This window comes from Grampus griseus (assembly GCF_964374135.1).
Source record: "Grampus griseus genome assembly, chromosome: 1".
Classification (NCBI taxonomy): domain Eukaryota; kingdom Metazoa; phylum Chordata; class Mammalia; order Artiodactyla; family Delphinidae; genus Grampus; species Grampus griseus.
Window position 1 is genome coordinate 87,095,391 of NC_139017.1, and position 25,548 is coordinate 87,120,938.

Here is a 25,548-nt window from a genome sequence, read left to right on the forward strand (position 1 = left end):
ACGGTGGGCTGCTGCCCTGGTCTAGCCCTGCTCAACGTACCTGTAGTTGTCCCTGGTTGTCTTCACCGTCGGGGGGATCATGTCTCTGTGGTTGTGTGTGTGTGATGTCTTGTGGTGAGTGATTTGGAGGAGGGCACAGGGCAGTGGGACTGGGCTTTCTGAAGACCCAAGTCCACCAGCCAGGCCAGCTAAGCTATAGAGTCTGCCCTGCTGGCCTTCCTGATGAGCTGTTCTCCACTCCTGCTGTGCCCCTGTGACCAGCAAACTGGTCTTTGTGACCAAAATGACCATTCAGAGACATCAAACAACCAGTGACCAACCAGTAACTTACCAGTAATTTGTTCAGTTGGTCACACTGCTTTGTTTGTTTAGGTCTTGCTGCAGAAGGTAACATTTTGTGGTTCTGTGGATGACTTCAGGAAAATCACAACTTTACGCACAGAAGGTTTTACAAAATATTAAAAAAAATTTTCTGATTATAAAAGAAATGTGAACATATTATTAGGAATTAGAAAATATAGAAAGAATAAAGAAAGAAAATAAATCCCCCATAATTCTAATCCTTAGTTATAGCCTCTATTAACATAATTGTTTTTCCTTGCAATTAGTGGTTCCCTCCAACCTTTTTTCTCTCTATAGATATATGGCATAAAGTATATATTTTTTATTCCTGCTTTTTCCCCTAATGCTATATGATAAGCATTCCCCATATCCCTCAAAATTCTTTGAAAAGTATGATTACTGATAAATGCATAAAATTCCATGGTAACAATTAACCATCATTATGCGATTATTCTCCTAGTATAGGAGAATACATTTCTAAATTTTAAAGATAAAAATATATAATATCATTTATATTCAATTTATGGAAATGTGGGTGTCAGAGGAACACACTAGTGACACTATAGCACTGCAATCAGCAAAATCCAGATTCCAGGAAACTCTACAGGGCAAATGAACCAGTTTTTTCCAGCAAATAAACTACTGGGGGGAAGAGATCAGGGGAAGGGATCCCGTAGAGTCCTGTGGATGAAAAGAGGTTTAAAAGGCATATCAACTAATTGCAATGTATAAATGATATTTGGGTCCATATTCAAACAAACGCTAAAAAATTTAAGAGAGAGAAATGGAAACACTAACAGATATTTAATGATATTAAGGAATTATTATTTTTTTCAGAAGTGATAAGAGCATTGTGGTTATGTTTCTAAAATCAAATCCTTGCTTTTTAAAGACTTTTAAAAGACATTGCCCAGGAAGGGACTTCCTCCTTTCATGGTGGATTCAGGGTTAGGAACAGGGTCAAGAGAGTAGAAATCTGTCATAGGCACACCCGCTATCCAGTGCCAGACTAAACAGTCCTTCTGAGGGGAATAAGGCAGAGGATGCTAAGGCCCTGGGGACCTTCAACTCCAGGCTGGCACAAGCTGTCTGTTTGCACAACAAGTATCTGTCACTAGGGTGTGATGTGACAAGAGTGTGGGCTTTGAAAACACACAGACCTGGGTTCAAATCCAGACTCTGCCACTTACCAACTGCTGTGACCTTGGTCAAATTTTATGCTTCTCTAAGAAAAAAAAAGAGGATGTTAGCACCTAGCTCATGGGGCTGTTGTAGGGTTGAATGAAATTGCATTTTTATAGAGTACCTCACACATAATGGGTAGTTGATCAATGAAAACTGTTCATCCTTGTTGGCGGCACTGAATAAGGGAGAGGAATAGACCATGCCACACTGCTTGAAACCATCCTATGGCTTCTTCTGCCTTAATCATTCTGAAGGCCTGCAAGGACCTGCATCCTGGGTCAGGCCCCCTATTAGAAGCTCTCACAGCACTTGTATCTTCCTACATCTATTTACATTTTATGATTAGATACTTATTTGTGTGGTTGTTTGGATAATACCGGTCTGCCCCACTGGCTCTTCTGCTCACCATTCTGTGCTCAGTGTCTAGCAATCAATGGGGAAATGAATGAGTGGATGAGGATGAGGCTCCAGCCCTCACAGACCTCACTAGGGGCACACATGCAAAGAGAGGCTGGGGCAGGAGTCCAGGACCTCGGGGTAGTGATGGGGCCTGTGGGCCAGAGAGTCTGGAGTCCAACATGGAATTCTCACCCAGCCATCCTCCAGAAACTCACCCGACAACTCCCTTGACCCAGCCTCCTCCACTCCCCAATCCATAACTTCTTCTGCCCCACGGCCACCCAGTCCCGGAACTGCATCCATGTGGACTCTACACAGGGCCATGGGGGTCAACCTGTGGGCTTCCCTGTGGTCCCAGACCAGGGGTGGGACCACAGCTGCCACAGCCCCGGCAGGGCTTCGGGAGCGAGCGTCTCTGTGGTTCCTTACTTTGCCAGGGGGCCTTACAGGCTGGCACAGTCCACTTTGTTCCCTCAGCAGTCCCAGCATCCAGGGCGGCAGAGCCTGGTCACCCCCCTTCCCAGAAACTGGCCCAGGAAACCAGGGGACAAAAGTGCTGCTCTGGTAGAGGGTGCCTTCACTGGGGGCTGGGGGCCCTTGTCGGGAAACATGGTCTCTTTCCCCAGGGCTGCCCTGCAGCTGACCTGGGCCTCAGGCTGCCTAGTCACTGCCCATCCCCTAATGACTTTAGCTCCTCATTCAGGGGGTCATCAGATACCCACCCAGGCCCTGCCCAGACCCTAGGCCACCCCAACCCCTTCCTTGCCATGGCCTGCAGTCTGCATGAGGTTAACCTCAGGCTTCTTCCTGGTTGTCTCTGATTCAGTTTCCTGGCTCTGGCCGGATAATGGTTTGGGGTTTGGCTGGGCCCTTCTGCTTGCATACTCAAAGTCAGAGTTCCTGACCCTGCCTGTTAACAGGCACCCTGTTAACAGGCACCTATGTCCCAGGGCCATTTCCTGCTCAGTCTCCCTTCAGCCCCACATCCTTGAGCTACAAGGTATCTGAATCCTCATCCCAGCAGGAAGCACCTGGCTCTGCCACCTTCTGCTGAGTACAGCCAGGCTCTGGCAGCATCCTGGGTCCCCAGTGCCTGCCCAGAGAGGAGCTGTGTTTGGCCTGGGCACCATGGGACCAGCTGGCAGGGGCAGCATCAGAACACACTTTATCTGAGGGCAGCCTTTAGAGTCCACAAGGTGCTTTGGGGTTTGTCCCTGCATTTGAACCTCAGGCCAGGTATACCTGGCTTGTATTCTTAAGCCAGTTCTAAAGATGAGGAGAAACCTGAGGTTCAAAGGGATTAAATACTTCCCCAAGTTCACACGGCAGGAAGAGATCCAAGCCAATGGCTTAAGTTCTTTGGCTCTGAATCCAAAGTTGATGTCGTTCCACAGATACGACACTTCTGAAGCAGCACCTGCAGCACATGAAGCCCAGGAAAGGCTACTGAGATTCTCTGGCATTTCTTTCTGGATACCTCCTGGGGCCTCTGGAAAGGCAAGTGATGGGCAGGGGCATTTGTTTGTTTGCCAATCCTTGCTTAAAGTCCTTGAAATTACATTCCATCCATTGCCCAGTGATCAGTTAGGGTTCTAACCTAGCCCCGTCTCCAACAGAAGCCAGGGAGACCTGCTGAAAATACCTCCTCTACTAATGAATTGTAGTTATTGGATATATATTCCACTGGTTAATATCAAGTAAGCCCCTAGAAAAGGCCACCATTAAATCTGGTCAGAATTTGCCTTACTATACCTTTGTCATGCATTCAGTATTGACCTTTTGATGGACATTTATTGGGCACCTACTGTGTGCCAGATACTCTCAGGTGCTGGGATGCAAGGAGGGATACAGAACAGTTCCTGCCATAGTCAGTGGCCTGGCGGGACAGACAAATAAACAGGCTCTCAGTCTGTGGGAGAACAGGGGAGGAAGGAATTGAGCTAGGGTGGGCCTCCGGGACCTGGGTCAGGCTGGGAAGGCTTCTCAGAGGAGGCAACTTTTAAGTTGTGACTTGAAGGAAAAAAATATGAATAAGTTTCTTCAAAAATCTTTTCTGAGGAGCTTTTGATAGAAAGGGAAGAGCTAGCTTAAGGGAAATGATGAGAGACAGGGTGGTAGTGGGGGCTCAGGGCACAGAGAGGGGTAACTGAGATACCTGGGTACTTAGTTCCAGGCGTGTTTGCTTGGTGCCCATTCTGACCCTATAACCTTGGTCTCCTAAGTCTGGGGACACAAACTTTTGTGCAGCGCTGTCCAATATGATTTCAGAGATGATGCAAATGATCTGTTTCTGTGTTATCCAACATGGTAGCCACACGTGGCTATTGAACTTTGAAGTATGGCTAGTACTACTGAAAAATTGAATGTTTACTTTTATTCCATTTTAATTAATTTAAACCCAAATAACTTCCATATCAGACAGTGTAGCTCTACATGCTTCTCATCCAGGATCACATTTGAATTACTTGAAATGTCTTGAAAAATTTCTGATGCCTGGTGTCTAAGCCCCATGCCTGAGATTCTCATTTTGTTGATCTAGGGTGGGGCTTGGGTACCAGTATTTTTGGAAACAACCTAAGTTAGTTTCAGGTAAGCCAGGGTTGAGAACCACTGATGCAAAACTTTGTCCACCACATTCTTAGTGGTGGGGAGGCCCCTTTTTATCCCAGCCTTGCCCAGGGTGTGTGTTTGGGCTATGCTGGGCCTTCAATCACTCTGAACCTTCCCAACACCCCTCTGCCCCTGGAAGTCTGCATCCTTGGTCTCCTCTCCACTCCCAGAAGGAAGATCAGGGCTTAAGGCCACTCACAGAGCTTGCTGGCTCTCCCTCTGCCAGCCTCCCCTAGTTCCCAGAACAGAGACAGTGCTCATTCACCTCAGAGCCTGCTAGGACCCGGACAGCAGGGGTCAGTTGTCAAGGAGCCTCATCCTTACAGGCCCCTTGGGCCCTTGGACAGAGCCCAGCCAGCCATGCTGGGCTAGGCTGGGCTGGGGCAGGGGCTGGTGGGCAGGCCTGACGTTTGGCTGGTTTCTGTCCGTTTTCCTATTAAACAGATATGCAGATGAATGTGTTTGGGACAGCGATAATGCAGGAGGTTTTGGTAACAAGACTGGAAGTTGGAGAGAACCCTCCTTCCCCCCCGTACCTTGAAAAATGCTTTCTGAGCTGGGTCTCACCCAGCAGCTACTGCTCACCCCTCCGACTCCATTTTTGCCATTCACACACCAAAGGCAACTTTTCCCATGACTCACACGTGGCAGCTTGCGCACTTCTTTTATTATTAAATATATAAGCAGCTTCCTATTTTTTAAATAGATATTTAAATGACTTCATATAAAATTCACCACTTCCAAGTATAAAAACAATATCTCACAGTGCGTGAGCCAATGTTCCCTCTCGGCTTTCTCAGAGAAAAGAAGGGTTCCTGTTCAGGTAGCTGGGGAGCCGCCCAGAGGGGGCTCTGAGGCCCCTCCCACTCCTGTGTCACCAAGAGCCCACAAAGAGTTTCTGTGATGGATTGGACTTGCTTTCACGACCCTTAAAACACCATACGTTTAAGGGGTGGGGCGTGAGGGAGGAATGCTTTTTCTGTGGGGTTTTTTTCCTTCCACTTTTAAATATATATTTTTTCGTATCAAATATAGAGTCTGTGACTAGGAAAAGGGACCCAAAGGGGAAAGTTCTCCACTGCCCTTCCCTCAGCTGACAGCAAATGGGCAGGGGAGGCAGGGACCAGCGGACCCTCACTTTTAAGGGCAGGAAGGGAAGCTCCTAGGCCCCAGTCCAGTGGCCAAGTAGGGCAGGGTCTCTCAGTGGAGGGCCCAGGGCAGCAGGAGAGGAGGGACACAGTAGCACAAAGGGACCGAGGGTAATCAACAGCCCTGTCACCTGCTGCCCAACTCTCAGAGCCACAGCCATGGGCTGACCCAGGAAGCTGAGGCCCTCAGGCAGACTTGGAAGCAGATGCCTGGATTCTCCAAGTCCCTCTCCCACCCTGGCTTGCCTGGTCAGAGAGATGGTGCTAGCGAGGGGTGGGATGAGAGCTGGAGGGTGTCACTGCCTCCCGGGCTCCTACCAGGGACAACCACTCACCCCAGGTGCCAGCCAGCAGCAGCCTTGGGGTTGTGGTTGGGGCAGGGGCCTGGTACAGGGCAAGAGCACAGGCTGGGGGGTCAGGGGTGCAGACCCCTTCCCCCACCTCAGGGCCATGCCCTTAACTTCAAAGACCTATTTTCCATCAGAGCTCACCCTGCAGCCTCTCTCTGTGTTTGTCCCTGCCCTCCTTTTCTCCCTCCCACTAGTCACTTCCCTCTCGGGAATGTCAAAGTGCAAGATGCAGAAACCTGGGCGAACAACACAGCCTGAAGACCAGCTCTGGCTGGTGGCCCGGGCAGTTCTCCCACCCTAATCCACCCCAGGGATTCAGAGCCGGGTCAGCAGAAGGTCGGGGCTCAGGGGCTCCCTCAGTCGATGGGCGAGGCCAGCTCGGGCACTCAGTGCAGGAAGCTGGGGAGAGAGAGGCTGGAGGGGTGGGAGGACGGATAGGTGTTTGCTCTCGGGGATGGATGGGGCAGGCTGTTCAGCAGGCGGGTTCAGTATTCACAGTGCAATGGCTTCCTTCATGAGGAGAGCCTCTGCGCGGCCTCCTGGAGAAGCTCTGGCAGGGCTGGGGGGACGCTGGGGCCGACCGAGGCCAGAGCTTGGTCTTGCCCTTGGCATCACGAGCCAAGCCAGGCAGGTCCTGAGGGTAGGGCTGGCATCCCCTCCCCGCCTGGCCACCAGCAGAGGGCAGTTAGGCAAGTGGAGGGTGCAGACCCACTCTGGGCTGTCCGTGCAGACCAGCAGGCCCAGAAGCCTTCTCTTCCCGTCTTTTGGGCTACACACCTTTACGGGAAATCCAGTGACACTGTCCTGCCCTGCGAATCTCATGCTTCTCTCTCTGGAGACGAGTCCCTGCTTGTCGGTGTTGGGATCTTGGCACCAGGCGGGTCCTCGGGCACAAGGGCTCTTCCATTCCTCAGCGCCCACCCTGCTCTCCCATGTCCCACGGGCCTCTGGGTCCCTGGCCCAGGTGTTGGCTTGGAGGGGGATGGGAGGAGGACACAGCCCCTGAGGGGCAGAGGGTCCTCAGCCGGGCTTCCCAGCCTTCCTCAAGCGGATGGGAGCCTCCAGGGCCCCCGATAAATAGCAGCGTGGGGGGCACCTCCAGCCCTCTCTTAGTCAGTCCAGAGTCTGAGGGTCGAGGGCTGAGGGCCCCAGCCTCGCTGCTCTGGTCCAGTCTTGCTCTCCTGAGTCCAGGAGCTCTCATGGTAGGCAGGCCACATTCCCAGGAGAATGGCTGGGGAGGGGTGGTGGTGGATGTCCCCATAACGTCTCCTCGCATGGAGAGACTATCCTGCGCGCCCAGCTGTAGGGGAGAGAAAGAAAGGCTGGTCAGCCGGGTGGGAGTGAAGGGAGGGGTCGCCGAGGACATGGGTGGGCGAGGTAGAGCATTCCTGTGGGCCGTTGGTGGTGCTGCAGACAGGACTCCCCCCATCCTTTCCCTCGCCTTCCCAGCCATCCCAGACACCACAAGGGACCGGGCAGCTTTCTCTGGCAGCAGCCCAAGCCACTGGGCAGACTGGCCTCACCTCCTACCTCCTCCTGGGCAACCAGGGACCATAGGGGGAGGTAACAGGGCCTGGTAGAGGTCTCAGCAGGGCTGGGGTAGGGGGCATTGCTCAAGTGGAGGGGTCTGACGGGGACGGAAAGGGGCACTTGCATGTCCTTAGACCCCTCCTCAGGAAAGACCATCTCACTGTCCTTGGTCTAAAAAAATCAAAAGTGAATCCTGCTAACTCTAGCAAAGAAGAGGAATTGCTCATTCCCACCTCCTCACCACTTATCACAGAGGGTCATCACACATGATATTCAGGACAGCAGGGCAGAGGTATCTGAAGGGGAAGAACTGGAGGCAGTTCTGGACAAGGAAACTCCCACCCTGCCATTTGGCGTGCTAACCCCTAAGCAAGCCAGCCTCCTGCCGGATGGACCAAGGGACTTGCCTCCCTGCATCATCCGTAAGAGTCAGGGCCCTGCTCTCTCCAAGCCCTCCCCCATCCTTGTCCTCAGAACGCTTTGTTCCCAGAGCAGAAATCCCCTGGACTCCATCCAACAGTTTGACTTTGGACCCAGTGTGGAGCTTCCCTCCCGGACTGTCCATGGGCCCTACTAGCAAAACCCGTGATGGGTAAGGAGGAAGGATAGGACCACAGCTTCTGGCTCCCAGCCCATTCCCATGTTCTGGAAGGGGAAGAAGGGAGGACCATAAATTGGACATGAGCCATGCTGGGTGCAGCCAGGCCACAGGCCCTGCTGGGGCCAGGAGGGAAGGAGAACCAAATGGGCAACCTCCAGCCCATTGCCCCTATGTCTTGGCTCCTTGGAGTGGAGGGTCTGGTGTCCACGTTTCCTTTCTGAGGGTCCCTCTCTCGGACCTCTGCCTCTGTGTTTCCCCCTGTCATTTCTCTCCCTAGAGCAGCAGTAAGTCTTGAGGCCGGTCCTGAGTCTCCCTGAGGCTCCTGCCGCCTGGCCTGGAGACCACTTTAGGGCTGGATCCAAGTGGAGGTCTGGATGCGGCCCCCGCCCTGGGTTCCTCTCTAAGTGAAATTTTAAGGGGAGAAAGAGGAAAGCTTGGGAGGGCCTGAGATTAGGCAGGCAGAGGGCCAAGACCAAGGGGGGAGGCAGGGGACCAGTCAGAGGGTGGTACAGCATTGAGCTGTGAAGTCCCTAGGGACCTTGGTCCATCCTCTACTTGCCGGTCCTGACGGGATATGCGTCATTCTCGCAGCCCTGCCAGTGTCCCGTCTGACCCATCTTCGTTCACCCTACCAACAAGGTGACCCCAGGATTCCAGATGTGTTACCTCTTGCTGTTTTCTAAATAGGCTCCCCTGGTTTTCGGCATTTGGCAGATCCCCTATCTCGCTAGGAGTGGCCCAGACCTGTCACTCTACACATGAGAAGGCCCTGAAGTGCTGGCTTGCATTTGGCATGGGATGTGGCTGGAAACTTGAATGGGTTCACTCCAGCTAGTCAGCCAGCCTGCCAATGAGCAACTCAGGCAGGCCGCCAGCCAGCCAGTTAGCCAATCAGCTCACCAAGCGACTAGCCAGTTAGGCAGTTACTAGCTAGTATGTGGTCAGAGTCACCCAGCCGGCTGGTCAGCCGGTCAGAGTCAATTAGTTAGCTGGTTAACTGGTCAACCAGAAGGCTGGACAGTTAGAGACAGCCAGCCAGGGCCAATCGGCCCGTCAGCCCTGAAGCCAATCAGTCAGCATTTGCTGAGTTCTTAGCGAGGATGAAGAAGCCCTCTCTGTTTAGGACTCAGGATAGAAAAAGAAATGCAAAAAAAGTAGAAGACACAGTCCCTGCCCTCAAGGGGCTTACAGACTTCTTAGGGGTACGGAACGTACACATATGCATCAAGTAAGATTTTAAAATGTATAAAAACAAACAATATCCAAGTAAGTGCAAATCGATATAGTATTAACCAATACAAAAGAGCAGAGGAGTACGAGCTAAAAGAGAAACCAGAGGGTGATGGAGACCGTCAGGAAGGGCTGACTCCTGCAGCCTGACTGCGGTCTGAGGGGAAGGAAGGGAGGAGGGCCGTGGGCTGCCTGGAATCGGGGAGCCCAAGGTGAGGAGTGATAAGAGTCACACGTTTATCAAAAACATGGGCGAGGACAACAGAAGGCACTCATCTATGTGCAGGAGACACAACTGGGAGGGCTGTGAAGACAGAATTAGGATTTAAAACAATTTCAGTAGGCTCGGATGATAGGTCTGAGCCCACGAGGTGGTTTTAACAAGGACGAATATAAATTCCCGCACATTGGTAAAAACATTAAATTCTCCAAGTACAGGATAGATCCGGCTTGACAGAGGTTTATGGGAAATGGAACTAGGGGCTTTAATAGACCACAAGCTCAACATATGACAACAGAATGATGTGGTTGTTCAAAAAACAAACAAACACGAATGCAATCTTAATCTGTACGAATAGAAGAACACTGTCCAGATCAAGGAAGGTAACAGTCCCACTGTACTCTGAGCTGGTCAGACATCTGGAGCACTGTGTCCAGGGCTGGGCGCCACATTTTCAGAGGGACATTGACAAACGAGTGTGTCCAAAGGAGGGCGAACAGGATGGTGAGGGGTCTGAAAACCATATCATATAAGGAATGTTTGAGGGACTTGGCCACACTTAGCTTAGAGAATTCTTAAAGGGGACATGGATAACTGACTTTAAATACTGGAGGGCTCTCATGAGGGAGGATGGGGAGGGGGCAGGGAAGCCAGTTATGCCTCTAGTGAGGAAGGACTTCCCTACAGTGCTACTGGGAGAGGGCAGGGAGCTTGCCTGCGACTGAGAGTGTGTGACCAGAAGCTGGCTGACTCCCCATCTGGGATGCAGAGACACTAGGCCAAATGACCTCTGAGGGCCCTTCTAAGACTAAGCCTCTATGGCTCCTTGCATCTAAAAGCAAGGAAGTAGAAATGATCTTGGTTGGGAAGAAGGGTCAAATCAGGGCGCAGACAGAGAGGAAGCTGGCAGGAGGTGCGTGTTAGGAGCAGCTGCTGGAGGAGCTTGGGTGCCAAGCTGAGAATGTTGGGTTTGAAGTAGTTGGTGATACAGAGCTGCTGAAATTCCCCAAGAGGCTAAAGACCTTACATAAGAACAATTTGGTTGCTCTGCGATGGAAGGTGGCAGCAAAAGTAGAAGCCCAGTGCAGAAATAATAGCCCGACACAGAATTGGCAGTGCCTGGCCTCAAATGGGGTGGAGGGAATGAAGGGGCAGTGGGAGGCCTGAGGACTCAGGGAGAAGAGGGTTGGCCAGACCTGGCGATAGATGGAAAAGGGAGTAGGAGAGACAGAGAGAGAGAAGGGAGTCAAGTGTGGGTGCCTCCGGGGAGTTGGTGGTACCACAAACAAGTTAGGGTGACTGGAAAATTTGGGCGTAACTAATTTTAAGGGGTTGCGAGAGATCCAGATCAGTCTTACCTTAGAATTCCCTCTACACTGGCAGGTCCACCTGTCTGTCCTCATCCTGGGTCAGGGGGCTGCGGGCAGAGCACAGGCTGGCATAAGACTTCAGCAGAGGCCAGGGAGTGAGGGGATCCCCTAAGTTTGCCCCCCAAGCCCGCACACACGTGCTCCAGCCCTCCCAGATTTAGAAGACCCAGAAATGCCTAACCCTAAGAAGAAACTAGGAAAAGTCCCAGACAGCTAGGAAAGAAGAGACACCCTTCCTTCTCCCCACCCACCCCGGAATCCTGTTCTGAACCTCATCTCCTTAGAGCAAGTGGGAGAACGTCTCCTCCAAATCTAGATGGGAAATAAATGCCAATGCCCCCCATGCCTATCAGAGCCCCCCCCCCCAAAAAAAAACCTCTCACCTGCCCTCCGGTTGTTCCATGGGAGAATCCACTGTCTGAGGCTCTCGATGGCTCTGGGGACAGAAAAGAGCAGGCTCACCGAGGAGCTGAGGGAGCGTGGGGACGCCGTGGCCCCATCCTCAGGCAGGGCTGCTCAGGGACTCTACGACAGCGTTGCCAAGCCTCCCCACTCTGGATCAGCCAGAGGGCCAGGGGGCTTCCAGAGGCCTCTCCTATCCTCATACTCCAGCTCTGCAGAGCTGCCAGGCAATGCCCTGCCCTGACCTCACACACATCACTTTCCTCCTCCATCTCCCCTCCCATCTGGGTTCTCATCCTGCTTTAGACCAAGCACAGTGTCTCCTACTCTTCTGCCCCAGTCCCTACTGGTTCATCTTGTAAGCCTGAGCCTTCCCTGTTCTTGAAGAAACCCTTCATTTCAACCTCCCATCCCCTGTGCTCAGTCAGCCTCCTGTCTCTCAGCGCCTGAAGAACCCAGTCTGAGCCCAAGTCGTCCTCCGACCTGCTCCTCCAGCCAGGCTGTGCCCTGCCCCCACGCGGAGCCCTGCTCTCCCGCATCGGGCTCTTCTTACCCGCCGCCTCCGCCTGTAGAACAGGAGGCCACCGACAGCCAGCAGGACCAGGATGATGCTGGGCACCAGCAGGCGGAAGACAAAGCCGGGGAGCTGGGGGTCGGAGGGGTCCTTGTGTTGCCTCTCATGGCCTGCGTCAGTCAAAGGAACGGAGTTAAAACGGGCTGGGGGCTTGGCCGCCCCCTCACTTGCTTGTCCTCCTTCCAGCTCTGCGGTGCTCCTCCGGTCCCTGGTGCTCCTCTTGCCTTCCAGCTCCCCAAGGGGCAGCACGTTGCCCCAGGAATGGCTTCTGGGAAGCCTTGGCTGAGAAGAGGGGGCAGAGGGACTGCTGAGGCCGTGCAGGCGCAGTGCTGGGGTCCCGGCAGAGCCTGGCTCCTGGTGGTCTCTGGGCGAGGCAGATGAATGGTCTGCATTCTCAGGTGTGTGACTCCAGGCCTCGGTGGGTCTCACGGGGCCCACCATGGGCAGTGGTGTGCTAGTTACATCCGCAGGCTGCCAGCCCCTTCCTGACCCAGAGAGTGGTGAAGATGCTGAGAGGAGACGGCTGGTCCTGGCAGTCTCTGCCTGGACGCTGCCTCTCCACAACATGCGGGAGGCAAGCTCTGCCCCTTGGGGTATAAGACCCTCACTAGCCTCTCCGGAGGCCTCTTCCAGGTCCAAGTTAGTGCCCAGCACAGAGTCAAGAATGTCTTCCGTCCCAGTGACAGGAGCTCCGACAGAGGGCTGGGGCTGAGGTGAACCTCCAGTGGGGTGGCCCTCGAAGCCCGGGGTCTCTGGTGACTCAAAGCTCTGGCAGGTGCTCCTGGGTGGTCGCTGTTTGGCACTGCCCGGGTCCACTGTGCGAAGGGCCTGCTCTCCGGGCAAGAGGGAGCTGCCCTCTGTCCCCTCAGAGTCAGCCCAGGTCAAGCCAGCCATAGGGGCCATGGAGGGGGCGAGGGGCTGCTGAGGGGAGACAGAGGCCGGGTCACTGCTAGGGGTGGCTTTGGGGTACAGGCAGTTGCAATCAGGCTTGGTCACCACATCTGAAAGAACCACAGAGAGAGGGAGAGAGAAGGACGGGGAGGAGATAGAGTCACCAGCCTCCAGCACAGCTTTCCCAGAGGGATGGAGAGGGGTATGTGGGTCTGGGGGTCCCCTCATGCCCTAACTCAGCCCTGGGGCTGAGGAGAGGACAGGACTGGAGCCAATGCTCATGACAGAGGCCTTAGACAGGGAAGGTGCAAACTGCAGGAAGGTTCTTTGCAGGAAAGAGCAAAAAGTGGGGTTTAGACACACAGATTGGGGGTTGGGGTCAGGCAAGACCAGAGAACAGCCCTTCCTGGAGTTCTAGCTGGCCAGATGCCAAGCCAGGGGTGACAACAGCCAGCCAGGAGGTTGAGTAGTGGCCTCCAGGACTAACACAAGACACCCTCAAGCCCCAAAGACACTGTTGGTTGGAAAGCAGCAAGGTGGTTTCATGCACAGCAGGGGGCTGAACAGTCACGGCCACAGGCGGGAACAGGCTGGGGCTGGAATGTGGCCAAGGCTTGAGGCCTTGGGATTGAAGCAACGAGACTGGACTTGGCCATTGGCAGGTCGCAGGGCCTCAGCCCCTGCCTCGGGGAGCAAGGTTGAATGTAGGTGGGCACACGTGGCACAGGACGCAGAGACGAGGACAACGCAGGGTAGACATGTGTGCAGCTGGGCCAGCACTGGGAGTTTGAATGATGCTCAGACTTCAAATCCAGCCTTGTCCCTTGAGGGGACACTCAAGGCATCCTGGGGGCTTCTGGAGCCAGGGTATCCTGGTGATTCGCAGCAGGGCTCCCGGAGCAAGGGCCCTGAATCCCCGATGGAGCCTCTGCTCTCTCCACGGTACCCCCCATACGTTCAGCCAGCCTGCAGAGCCGGTGGGAAAGCCTCCATGCCTACAGGGCTCTCTGAGAGGGCCCCCTTTTCCACTCCCTGATCTCACAGCCACCAGCATGATCCTTCTTGATGCCTCAACATGCAAACATATGTAGGTGTGCATGCACACACATGTCAGGAAAGGCATGTGCCTAGGGCCACCCAGAGGTACATGAAGCCACATATGTACACAAAACAAGCACGTCTACACACACAGGAGCACGAGGAGCAATCAGGCTGCCTCCCAGGGGTCCCTCCAGCCCCATGCATCACCTCCCAATGCAGCTCTGTTCCACATGCCCTTCCCCATCCCCACACTTGCTGGCCCCTTCTGTGCTCACCTTGGCTGGAGCATTTAGCAAAGCTATTGTTGCAGTTCTTGCTGAAAATGTTCCAGTTCTTTTTAAGGAGATTCTTTGTTTCATTAAAGACATTCTTGATCTTCTCCAGCAACTGGAGAGGCGTCTCATAGAAAGTTCGGACACAGGCCTAGAAGGAGAGCAGAGACCCCCTCGATGAGGATGAGCATTGGTCCCACGTCTCTAGCTTGTTTGTCAAACTCCCTTGGCCTTTCTTTCATCTGTCTTCTTTTTCTCCTGTTTTCTCCCTCCCCTCTACCCTGGTTTGCAGGACCCCTATGTCCTGAGTTGGTGAAATTTATCATTTATTCATGGCTCCATTTAACACATATTAATGTGCCAGGCATCTGGTAACTACCCGGAAATCACGCAGTGAACAACAGGGAGGTGGTCCCTGGCCGATTTGGACATTGAGTCCAACAGGGCATCGTTATTAAACATATTGTTACAAGTGTGGTGAGTCATAAGAAGAATGATCTGGGCTTCCCTGGTGGCGCAGTGGTTGAGAGTCCGCCTGCCAATGCAGGGGATGCGGGTTCATGCCCCGGTCCAGGAGGATCCCACATGCCGCAGAGCGGCTGGGCCCGTGAGCCATGGCCACTGAGCCTGCGCGTCCGGAGCCTGTGCTCCGCAATGGGAGAGGCCACAACGGTGAGAGGCCCATGTACCGCAAAAAAAAAAAAAAAAAAAAGAAGAAGAATGATCTGAGAGTGTATAACAAGGGGAACTAAATGAGGGCCTGGGGGAGTCCCCAAGGAACTGACCAGACGATGAGCAAGACTTAACCAGGAAAGGAGGCGGGGTTGGAGAGAGCTGTCCAGGTGGTGAGAATAGACTGTGCAAAGGTCCTGACGCAGGAAAGAGCCTGAAATGTTAGAAGATGGAAAAGAAAGCTACAGTGGCTATAGCACAGCCATCTAGGAGGAAAGTGACAAGAGATGCAGCTGAGAGAGGTCAGCAAGGACCAGGTCCTGCAGGGCCTTGTAGGCCATGCCAAGAACCATTAACCTGGGCTTCCCTGGTGGCGCAGTGGTTGAGAATCCACCTGCCAGTGCAGGGGACACGGGTTCGATCCCTGGTCCGGGAAGATCCCACATGCCGCAGAGCAACTAAGCCCATGCGCCACAGCTACTGAGCCTGCGCTCTAGAGCCTGCGAGCCACAACTACTGAGCCTGCGTGCCTAGAGCCCGTGCTCCGCAAGAAGAGAAGCCACCAGAATGAGAAGCCCGCGCACCGCAATGAAGAGTAGCCCCCACTCGCCGCTACCAGAGAAAAGCCCGCGTGCAGCAACAAAGACCTGATGCAGCCAGAAACAATAAATAAATAAAATAAAATAATAAATTTATTTTTTAAAAAAAGAACCATTAACCTTATCCGCAGAGCAAAGAGAACTGAGGGGATGTTGGGGAGGTGAGTGGAGCATAAGATTCCAGTCTTTTAGAGAGATCATCCTGTGTGGTGAGGAGAATGGCCTGGAGGAGGCCATGGGGCTGTGGGTCCTTCTCTGGCACTGGTGTATCTTGGAAGGAGAGCCAAGGCTGCCCCAGCTATGCCTGTTGAGCTGCTCTTTTCTCTTCTGCTCGTGGGACCCAAGCTCCCCACACCCCCTGGAGCTCTGAGAAACTTCACACACTCCTGGTTTTCCTCTCACCCCTTGAGCTGCTCCATCTCAGTCTCCTTACCAGGCTGCCCCCCTCCACCTGACTTCCATAGGCTGGCACTCCTCAGGGCTCAGTCCTGGGCCCACCCCTACTCTCACCCCAGACACTGTGCCCAGGGCTTCATCACATCTATGGCCCACCTGCCGATGACTCCCAAGTCCTTCCTTAAACTGACCTGCCTGGGGAAGAACTACGGGCTTTACTAGGTGCTGAAGTCCTTGAAGGCATCACTGGCTGCCCAGGGACTGTGCACAGTGGGCCCTTAGTAGATGTTTACCAGATAAAGGAGAGAATGAATGCGGGAATGGGAACACCCGGACTTGACTGCATCGCTCACCAGCTCCGTAACGCTGGCCAAACGAACTTTCCAGCTTGGGCTCATCTCTTCATTTGTAAAGTCAAAACAACAATCCCTGCCTGCCTCCCGCCCAGGGCAATTGTAAGGAACAGGAAAGTGGCTTCTTCTCACCTTTCTTATAAAATCTCTGTGTCCTTCATACCTCACCTCATACTTCATAGAGAAAACAAGGCCAGAAGGTCCCGATGTCTACCTGTCTCAACAGAGTCTGTGCCTTCTTGCCTCCCGAGCTCTGAATCCCTCCCCTGCCGGCTCCTCAGGAGACCAGCTCCTCCAGCTTCACTGGCTCCCCGCTCCTGGAGTCTGGCCCCCTGCCCCCAGCATCCCATACAGTGTGCAGGGTGGGCGGCTTGCTAAAATGCAGATTCCGAGGCCCACCCACAGACCCAGTGAATCAGACTTTCTAGGGGTGCATACTGGGAATCTGCATTAAAAAATTTTTTTATTAAAAAATGTTTTTTGAGTTTTTATTTAAAAGGAAGGTGTTTTCTTTGGAACCTGCATTTTGTTAAATGAAGACTTCCTTTTTATTTATTTTTATTTTTTGGCCACGCAGCATGCGGGATCTTAGTTCCCCAACCAGGGATCAAACCCGTACCCCCTGACGTGGAAGCGTGGAGTCTTAACCACTGGACCACCAGGGAAGTTCTGGGAATCTGCATTTTAAACAAGCTCCCAGGTGATTCTTACGAACCTCAACATTGGAAAACCACAGATCTAATACCTCTCTTATTTAAAAGTCTTCCCTCCCTCCATCCCACACTCACTCCAGCTACCTCTCTTTTTCTGCCGTTCTTTGGAGCCAGGTTCTTCCACAGTGTTGCCTCTACGTCCTCACTTTCTGTTCACTGATCGGGCACCTGCCTCCAACAGCGACCTCCACGTTGCCAAATCCATTGGACACTTTTCAGCCCTTCTCTTGCTTGGCTTCTCAAACCCCGTGTGATAAAGTTGACTACTCTTCCCATCTGGAAATGCTCTTTTTCACGTGCTCAGGGATCCCACACTCTCCTGGGTTCCCTCCCACCCCTTAGACCGCTCCTCAGCCTCCTTGCCAGGCCCCCTCTGGTGCCTGAGTTCTAAATAAATGCTGGGTTTCCTGAGCCTGTTTCTCTTCTCACAGTGGGCAGTGTCATACAGTCCCCTGGCTTCACTGATGACCTACAGACCAACACCACTTACGTCTGTCTATCACCAGCCAAACTCAAGACCCATACGTCCAGCGGCCTGCTCGACATCTCCACTCGGCCATTTCACGAACATCTCAAGTGTAATGTACCCCAACCTGAACTCCTGCCCTTCCCCCAAACCTGCTCTGCCCCATTTCAGCATCACGGGAACTCCACGTGCTGGAGACAAAACCATCATGACCCTTCCCTTCCCTCGACAACTCACGGCCGCTGCATTACCAAGTGCTCGGGTTCTTTCTCTAAACTCAGGAATGCGTCCCCTTGTGTCACCTTCACTGCACAACCCTAGTCCGAGCCGCCTGGACTTGCACCTCCTGCTGGCCGCCCAGCCTCCATCCCTGCTCCCTACATACCATGGCCCGCACAGCAGCCAGAATGGTCTCCCAGCGCAAGTTAGACTGGATCCCTCGCTCTTCAGACAAAATCCCCCATCTTTAAGACCCCAGGTGATCTGGCTCCCACCTCCCTGGCTCTCTCCCCTTCACTCCCCTGCCTTGGCCGTGCTGACCACACCTGGGGGCCGAACGTGCACTTTCCTGCTCACCTAGGGCTTTGTGCCCAGCGTTCTCTGTTCTGGAATGCTCTGACCAGCCTTATTTCTTCCTGTTACTCATCTTTGGACCTCAAGTGAATATTTTCTTACTCAGAAGCCTTCCCTCTCTCTCCTTTCCCACTGCCTTTTAAATCCAAGTCCTGTTTCTCTCTCCCGCAGCCCCACGTACTTCTCCTTCCTGGCTCACTCCCTCACCTGCCTGCTTCAGGTCTTCCCTCTCTGGTTTTCTTTCTGCAATGCAGTTATTGACACTTTACTTACGTATTTCGTTAACTGTCTCACCACCCCTACATGTAACCTCCATGAATGTGGGGAATTTTGTTTGATCACAGCTGTATCCCAGAGTCTAGAACAATACCTGGTATGCAATAAGCACTCATTAACTATTTGTTGAATGAATGAATAGTCCTCACGGGCTAAAATTCTATTTACTTGTGTCATTGTTTGTTTAATGGCTGCCAACCTCACTTAACTATAAGCTCTAAGAGGGTGGGAACCATGTAGTTCTTGCTCTTGAGACATCGTCAAGGCTTAGCACTGTGCCTCCTGCACGGTGAGTCCTCGGCAAAGGTTTATGGGATGAATACGTGAGTGAGAGAGCAAGTGAGCAATGACATGGGTGAGGCCAGCGAGTGCCTCTGTGCCTACGGGTAGGGATGGTACCACCGCAGCTGCCCTCTGCCCTCCCCGACTCAGTGCTCCTGGCTCCAGGGCCCTCCTACCTTGTCCTGCCCTTCATAGTCCCTGGTGAAGCAGCTCCTCAGCCGCAGAGAGAGTTCCTGGAGCTGGACAATGACAGCGGCATTGGGGGTGTTGTCTCTGAAGCGCATGGTGTCCTCCATTATGTCTTGCACCAGGAGAAAGGCCTTCTTAAGGTAGCACACGGGGTCGTTCTGAAAAGTAGAACCTGGAGTTGACGACCCGGCTGATGCCACTTGGGAGCCCAAGCTCCGTGCTGGATGCCCTCATCCCAGGCAGATGGAGGGCTGCAGCCTGCCCTACCCTTACTCCTGAGGAGAGGGGCCACCCACTCCAGTAAGAAGGAGAACGCTGCCCTCAGCTGGCTTTCATTCTCCCTTGTTGCGATCTGGTGCTGCTGGGGATCGTGGTAGAGGGAAGGAAATGTGGATTCTGACCAGAGAGATCCTCAGATTTCTGAAAGATGAGGCTTTAGTCAGGATGAAGGTGTACAGGTAGGGTGGGTTCTGGGGAACTTCTGTTTCTCTGTCTCTGAGCCTCTTTTGGCCTGCTTTCACACAAAGCCCTTTACCATACGGCTCCTTCTAATCCTCCAGGCCACGGGGATACTGGAGACTACCTCGGGGTCCAAAGAATGACCTCAGTGTTTTGTCTCCCTAAAGAGATGGTGGGTGCCTCAATGAAGACTCGGCTTTTAGCTCTGTATTCCTAGCACCCGGTGCAGTAGGTTCCTAGTAGTAAATGCTTGGTAAGGTGTGAGTGAGTGAGTGGAACACCGAGGTTACTCCTTGGACCATGAGGTGGTCTCCAGTTCTAACAGAAATGTGTATGGGTCAGGTGTGCAGAAGCTCGGCGATGGGAGCAAATTCTGGGCACGATGGTGATTTTCTAGGAGGCACAAAGAAGAACAGACGTGGAATAAAGGCTGGGGTGGGAGCAGCTGGAAAGGCATTACGGGCATCAGAAAGAGCTTGTGCAAAGGCTTGGAGGCAGGAAGAAACAGGGAATGGGAGTAGTGGGTTGGGCCGTGTGATAGAGACTGGAGCTTGTGAACCCCAGGCTAAACAACCTAGGCTTTCTCCTGGAGTGAGGGGTCTCCAGGTTTGGGGGAGGTGGTGAAGATAACAGGCTGTGGTTCAGAGAGCTCGCCCACTAGTGGTGGGGTGAGGGGTGCACTGGATGCAGGAAGGCCATTTAGGAGGCTTTTGAAATCGTCCAAGCAACTGATGGGGTGAGGGCCCAGAAGCCGGAGATGCTGGGAGGTAGAACCAGCAGCACACAGTTGGGTGTGGGATAGGAGGAATAGGGAAAGGGCTGGACTGATTCCCTCGTTGCTGGTCTGTCTGCTGGATGGAGGTGACATCCTTAAACAAAACATTTGACCCAGAAGAAGTACTGGTTTTCCTTAGGCCTTAGAGCCAGCCTGCCCGCGTTCAAGTCACTTACTACCTATGTTCTCTCCCTTAACCTCTCATGAACAAGAAGAGTGAACCACATAGTCAGGATCAAAAGTGCCTGGCGCATAGTAAGACCTTGACATGTGCCAGGCCAGCAGAAGGGAGCAGCAGGGGACTCGAGGCCTGGGCCCTGCCCAGCTCAGCCCTGGACCCTGGCACCCCAGACCTGAGTACCAAGGATCCTTACACCATACCCTGCCCAGCTCTAGGACTTCTCCTGCCTTCATGCTCCCACATACACCCACCCTGGGAAGTTCATGCATGCTGGCACATGGGCCCTGTAAACAGCCATGACTCACCAACTGCTCCTGGTCTACAAACTCGAAGGCAATTTGGCACGAGGTCTCCATCTGACTGTCAATCTGTAAGAGAGAGCAGGCCAGTGGTGGCAGGGTGTCTGCACTCGACTGAGCTTGCCTAAGGACGGGGACTCGAGTTTCCGGATGGATCAGGGTTTGATCCTCATCCGTCTCCCCCCAGCCACACCTGGAAAGACAGAGCCAAGGCTAGGGGAAGACCTGTGCCCTCCACGTGCCCAGGGGAGGTCTATAGAAGAACAAGAAGTCTCTGTCTTGTACCTCCCACTCTGACATCTCACAGATGCCAGCTTGTTATAAGGAAGAACTATCTAATGTAGGACATAATCTCCCGTGGGAGGTAGTGAGCTCCCTGTCCTGGAAGGAATTCAAGCAGAGGCTAGACAAGCTCTGGGGATTCAGGATCTGTAGGGACTGAGGCTAGATGCCCTTAAAGCCCTTACTGGCCCTCAGAGCAGTGGTTCTGTGATTCTAAGCCTCAGAGAATGTGGTGGCTCTTGGTCTACCTTGGATTGCTGCAGCAGCTACATACAGGAGGAAGAGTGTAGGGGGTAATAGAGGCAGGAGGCCCGGCATATGGGCTCCAAGCTCAGGGCCCTGGAGCTGGCCTTAGCCTGTGGTGCTCCCCACTGCCTGGCTGGCTAGAGGGATGGTAAATTCTCTTCGGAGCAGGACAGCAGCCATGACAGCAACCTGATTCTGCCGGGCTGAACCACGTTTGAAATTGTTGACGACTCTGCTGGCACGATTAGAGTGAGGCACGGGCTCCTTCATGGCCTGGGTGACCAGGCCATCCCAGCCCCAGGGCTCAGGCAAGAGCCAGGGAAGTGAGGGGGGAGGGCTGGGAGTTAGGCGGGAGCCTCCCTTCCAAATCTGGCTGAGGCCCTGGTGCCAGGCTGGCGGCACATCTGGGAGTCCAGGAGCTAGAGGCAACATCTGGACACAGCAGGCAGACTGGGCTGGCTCCTCAGAGGAAGCATCCCACCGAGGGAGAGCTGGCTTTACAAACTTTTGCAGAGTCCACGTTTGACATTCCAGGCAATCGTTAACCTAGGCAACCAGCTAGAAGTCCACCCTGTCCACCGCCTGCAGGGGAGTGGGAGAGGGCTTCAGGATTGAGGGGGGGCTCAGAGGCATTGACCTGTAGAAGGTCAGTGAGAAGAACATCCGTGGAGCTAGTGGGAGCCACGAGCCACATCCTGCATGGCCATATTTCTCTGCCTACAACCACTCTCTTTGGCCCTGCTCCCTGACTCCTGCCTCCGTTAGCCCAGTGGGGAGAAGGTAAGGTAGGCAGGACCACACACTCACCAGCTTCTGCAGGACCTGCAGGTGTCCGTTCCCAATCATGTGGCTACAGTTCTCCGACACCTCCTCGGTAGTACTCCTGTTCACGAGGAGACAGGCCAGCAGCAGCAGGCGGCCCAGCCATGTCTGTGACAGAGAGGGCATAATTTCTCCCCAGCTCTCACACTCCCCAGGAACCCTCACGCCCTGTTGAGGGTGGAAAAGCAAGGACCTCAGACCCACAATGCTACAGACCTGCCCCTCATTCCAGAACGCAGCATTCCCCAAACCCACCTTACTCAGGATTTCCTAGCAGCCACGCACAACCTTGCTCTCCCTCGCTAACAATCCAAATGTCGTCTCCTCCAAGAAGCCTTCCCAGATTAACCCAGGCCAAGCCTTACTACACACTGAACTTCTAATGAGGACATGGGAGGTATGCCTACCAGTCTAAATGTCAATTACACAGGAAACTCCTTGAATGCAGGACTTGCATCTACCCATTATTCTGTCTCTGCAATATCACACACTGAGCCAGGCATCTTGTGAGCTGCCCACTCCTCTCAAGTTCATGTTCTTGCACTGGCTGGCTTCCAGACTTGGAGCCAGAGGTATTTGCCTGGGCCCAGCCCTTCCTCCTACCTGATTCCACACAGGTCTGGCTCTGCTACTGGAAAAACCAGGGGCCCCAATTCAGTTTCACTGGGAACCTATCCCGCACCACAGACCTTTGGAGCCTGGGTATGTGTGTCAAAAAGAGCCCAACCGATTAATCAGAGGCAGCAGTGCCAGCTCTAGACCATCCCTGGCTGGCACCTGCCTATCGGAGCCCCATCAGGCTCTGCATCCAGCCAGTCAGCTCTTAGCATTGCAAGAATGTTTTCTGAGATCTCTCCCCTCTTTCAGCACCCACCTGGCCCGGTAGCTGCTTACCCCCAGAGTGATGGGACAGGCTCCTGACACCCTGTTGTTCCCCTTCCCTCCTTCTTGCCAAGGTCCCCTTAGCCCTCTCCCTGGCTCTAGGTCTCCCCTTCTCCAGCCAGAGGCAGAGAAAGACCCTTGGGTTTTCTTTCCGAAGCTGGATATTGCCTCCTGGCAGATTCAAGGAAATGCTGTCAGGATGGGGTGCGGGCTGGCACCTTCCTGGGTTCTGGGCTCTGGGCTCTGCCTCAGTAATTCAGATGACGAGACAAATACTGCAAACAAGTAGCACATTGGAGGCTATGAAACAGTCCACAACAACATGCTGATTTACATATAACTAAAAGCCCAAACGTTTGTCAGCTCTTACTAGGGAGGAGAGGCCCTGGCTGGGCTCCAGGGAGGTTGCAGGGAGGAGGGGCCACAGTGAGGCCTTGAAAGATGGGGAGAAGTTGATGGCAGAGAGAGGGAAGGAGAGGCCTGGAGGAAAGAGGCACAAGATGGCCCAGTGCCATTCAGCACAGGGATCTGGTGAGGGTCCTGGTCTGACCTGGGGGAGGGAGACTGTGGAGGAGGGAGAGCAGTCATGGAGGAAACACTGGGCTCTTTTGCATGGTTGAGGAGGTAGCTCTGGGTGGGAATAGATGCCCAGGCCCTCAGGAACCTGCAGTTCAGGACCCATGGGAGGAAACTGGGCCGTGCAGAAGGTATGTCTCTGCCCCAGGCTGGCTGCCCCTGAGGCTCTGAGCCCCAGCTGTCAGTGGCATGGAGGAAAGGGCCTATGGGGGAGGGGATGCTCGGGAAGACAGCCTTGCCACACGCATTTCAAGATATTGATGTTTGAGGACAGCAAGGAGAGAGCAATGCTTAACCCCAAGGGCTGCCTGGCTTTTGGCGTTATTTCAGGCACCATGTGGGAGGCTGACTTCGAAGGTAGCCAAAGGGGCCACCCTGCACCTGGGGCCCTGATTTGGCCTCAGAGGAGGATCTGGACAGGCACCAAAGGGTTAACACTCTAGCTTGCATCCGGCTGGGCCGGCTCTTCTCCCCGCTTCTTTCTTCCTCCCACCCACCAGCCTTGGCCTCTGGGGTAACCACAGGAATCTCTTCAGTCTCAGAGAGATGCTGGGACATCTCAGCCCAGCTATCCAACCTCACCTGCCTCCTATCTTGTTCTATCTTCCCCATCAACAAGGTCCCTGGAGAGATCTTAGCATGAGTGGACCCTTGGGCTGCCCCTGTCTAAAACCAGCCTCTTTCTTTCCACCTTTCCTTTCCTCCTCTTTCCTCGTGGTCTCACTTCCAGCCCCTGTTTGTCTTGTTGCCTATCACCTCACCCTTCCTGATTTCCCCTCCTAACCCCAACTCTTCTCTCTCAGTTGGGCTCCTCCTCCCCCGTGGAAGGGCTCTTCCCTCTTACCCTACCTGCAACCCCCTCCCTTATCCTCCAAATATTTTTCTGCTTCTCTCCCCCCTGGGTTTCTCCTCTAGGATTCCTCAGAAGCAAACCCATTGGAAGACCACTTACTGTCCATTAACGGTGCCACCCTGTGCCATCTAGGAGCTGCCCCACGGTTGGGGCAGGACAGTCCCCATGCAGTCCTGAGCAGCCCGCTGTCCCTGTCCACAGTTCTGCAACCCCAAACCTTCCTTCCACCTCCTCTACCACCACTAAGCCCAGGATCTCCCCAACGGACTGAACCAGGTTTGGCAGGAAGATTCAGAGCTGGCCCCATGCAACTCTGGGACGCCGCCTCCCACAAAACATACTTGATCCAGCCACCCAAGTGCCCAACAGCTTCTCTCTGTGAACCGGAACAAGTAGTGGCTTGCCCTGCACCTTCCTTTTGCCTTGGCATTCTATAAGCTGGATGGCCCCTGAACTTTCCCCATCCAGAAGCGCCCACTCCCCAGCAGGACCTAGAAGCATGTGTTTGGCCCATGAGGAATGCCCGCTGGGAAGGCACCACCCTCAGCGCACAGCCACTCCGCCTGTCCCTTGGCGGTGGCTGATCAGAAGGGAGAGAGTCAGGGACGCAGCCTCTGCTCCGTGGCTGCGAGCCCCTTTCTCTTGCCAGCGGGTGGCTCAGTGTGCCTCTCCATGCAATGGGGGTGAGCAGCCTTCCCTTTCCCGAGGGAGTGCCGCAGCCCCACGAGTAGCTGCAGGGCCGTCTCGGGTCCCAGCCAGAGCGCGAGGGGCCTCGCGCAGTCCGTGCGCAAAGATGGGATGGAAACCGGAGCCCGCTGCCGGGGCGGAAGAGCCTCGGCAGTCGGCGCGCCCGGGCAGCGGGCTCCCAGGGGCCGCGCCGCCGAGCTCCCACCCCAGCCCGGCCAGGGCCCCGCGCCACGGCCGTCGCTTACCGTGGGAGGGCAGCGCCCGGCGGCGCCCCGCGCGGTCATACGGGCAGCTGGGTCCCGGCCGGGCGCGTCGGCCGCCCTCGCTCTCTCGTTCGCTCGCTCGCTGGCCGCTGCAGAGTCCACGCCCCAGCCGAGGGCCGCGCTGCTGTCCCAGGAGTGAGGAGGGACTCGCGGCGGCGCAGAGAGCCCCCTGGAAAACTTTCACTTTCCCCGAGCCGGGCTCCACTGGCCAGCTCCTCGGCACAGCCTTTTAAGCGGACTTGTGAGGCATGTGGTTTATGGGAAATCACCTTGGACAGGCGCCAGATGCACACACACGCACGCACACACACACACACACACACACACACACACACACACACATATACACACACGCGCGCGCGCGCGCACTGACAGACACACAAACTCCAGAGGCCCACTGAACCGCCTCCCCGCCCCCACCCCGAGGGCTGGTCTTCTCCGCTCGTCTTCCAGTCGCCTTGTTTGCTGTGCTCAACGCCAAAGCCTTCGAGAAAGTAACGCGGGCTTCACCGCTTCCCTCCCTCCAGCGCGCCGGCTTT

At 54.2% G+C, this 25,548-nt stretch overlaps 1 protein-coding gene across 2 annotated transcripts; it reads right to left on the bottom strand.

Annotated features, from left to right (window-relative positions):
- Window positions 1-4,334: 4,334 nt before the first annotated feature.
- Window positions 4,335-25,118, bottom strand: CSF1 (colony stimulating factor 1). 2 transcript variants are annotated; one of them, XM_082668088.1, is made up of 9 exons: window positions 24,992-25,118; window positions 21,734-21,856; window positions 20,405-20,467; window positions 18,672-18,842; window positions 14,169-14,316; window positions 11,941-12,962; window positions 11,369-11,421; window positions 10,974-11,032; window positions 4,335-7,334 (listed from the first exon to the last, which is right to left on the bottom strand). In XM_082668088.1, exons 1-8 carry the CDS (start codon window positions 25,028-25,030, stop codon window positions 10,987-10,989), a joined length of 1,665 nt encoding a protein of 554 aa, XP_082524214.1. In that variant the 5' UTR covers window positions 25,031-25,118; the 3' UTR covers window positions 4,335-7,334; window positions 10,974-10,986. The 2 variants fall into 2 exon arrangements, with proteins under 2 accessions (XP_082524214.1, XP_082524215.1); XM_082668089.1 differs by having other exon boundaries at window positions 21,734-21,916; window positions 24,992-25,084.
- Window positions 25,119-25,548: the final 430 nt, after the last annotated feature.

What these genes read in the sequence shown, in the direction of transcription:
- CSF1 (XM_082668089.1), bottom strand. Translation starts at nt 25,030, where the DNA reads ATGACCGCGCGGGGCGCCGCCGGGCGCTGCCCTCCCACG. An exon ending in TTGTAGACCAGGAGCAGTTG is followed by an intron (nt 18,843 to 20,404) that starts GTGAGTCATGGC and finishes TCTACTTTTCAG; the next exon opens with AACGACCCCGTGTGCTACCT. An exon ending in TGCTAAATGCTCCAGCCAAG is followed by an intron (nt 12,963 to 14,168) that starts GTGAGCACAGAA and finishes TGGTTCTTTCAG; the next exon opens with ATGTGGTGACCAAGCCTGAT.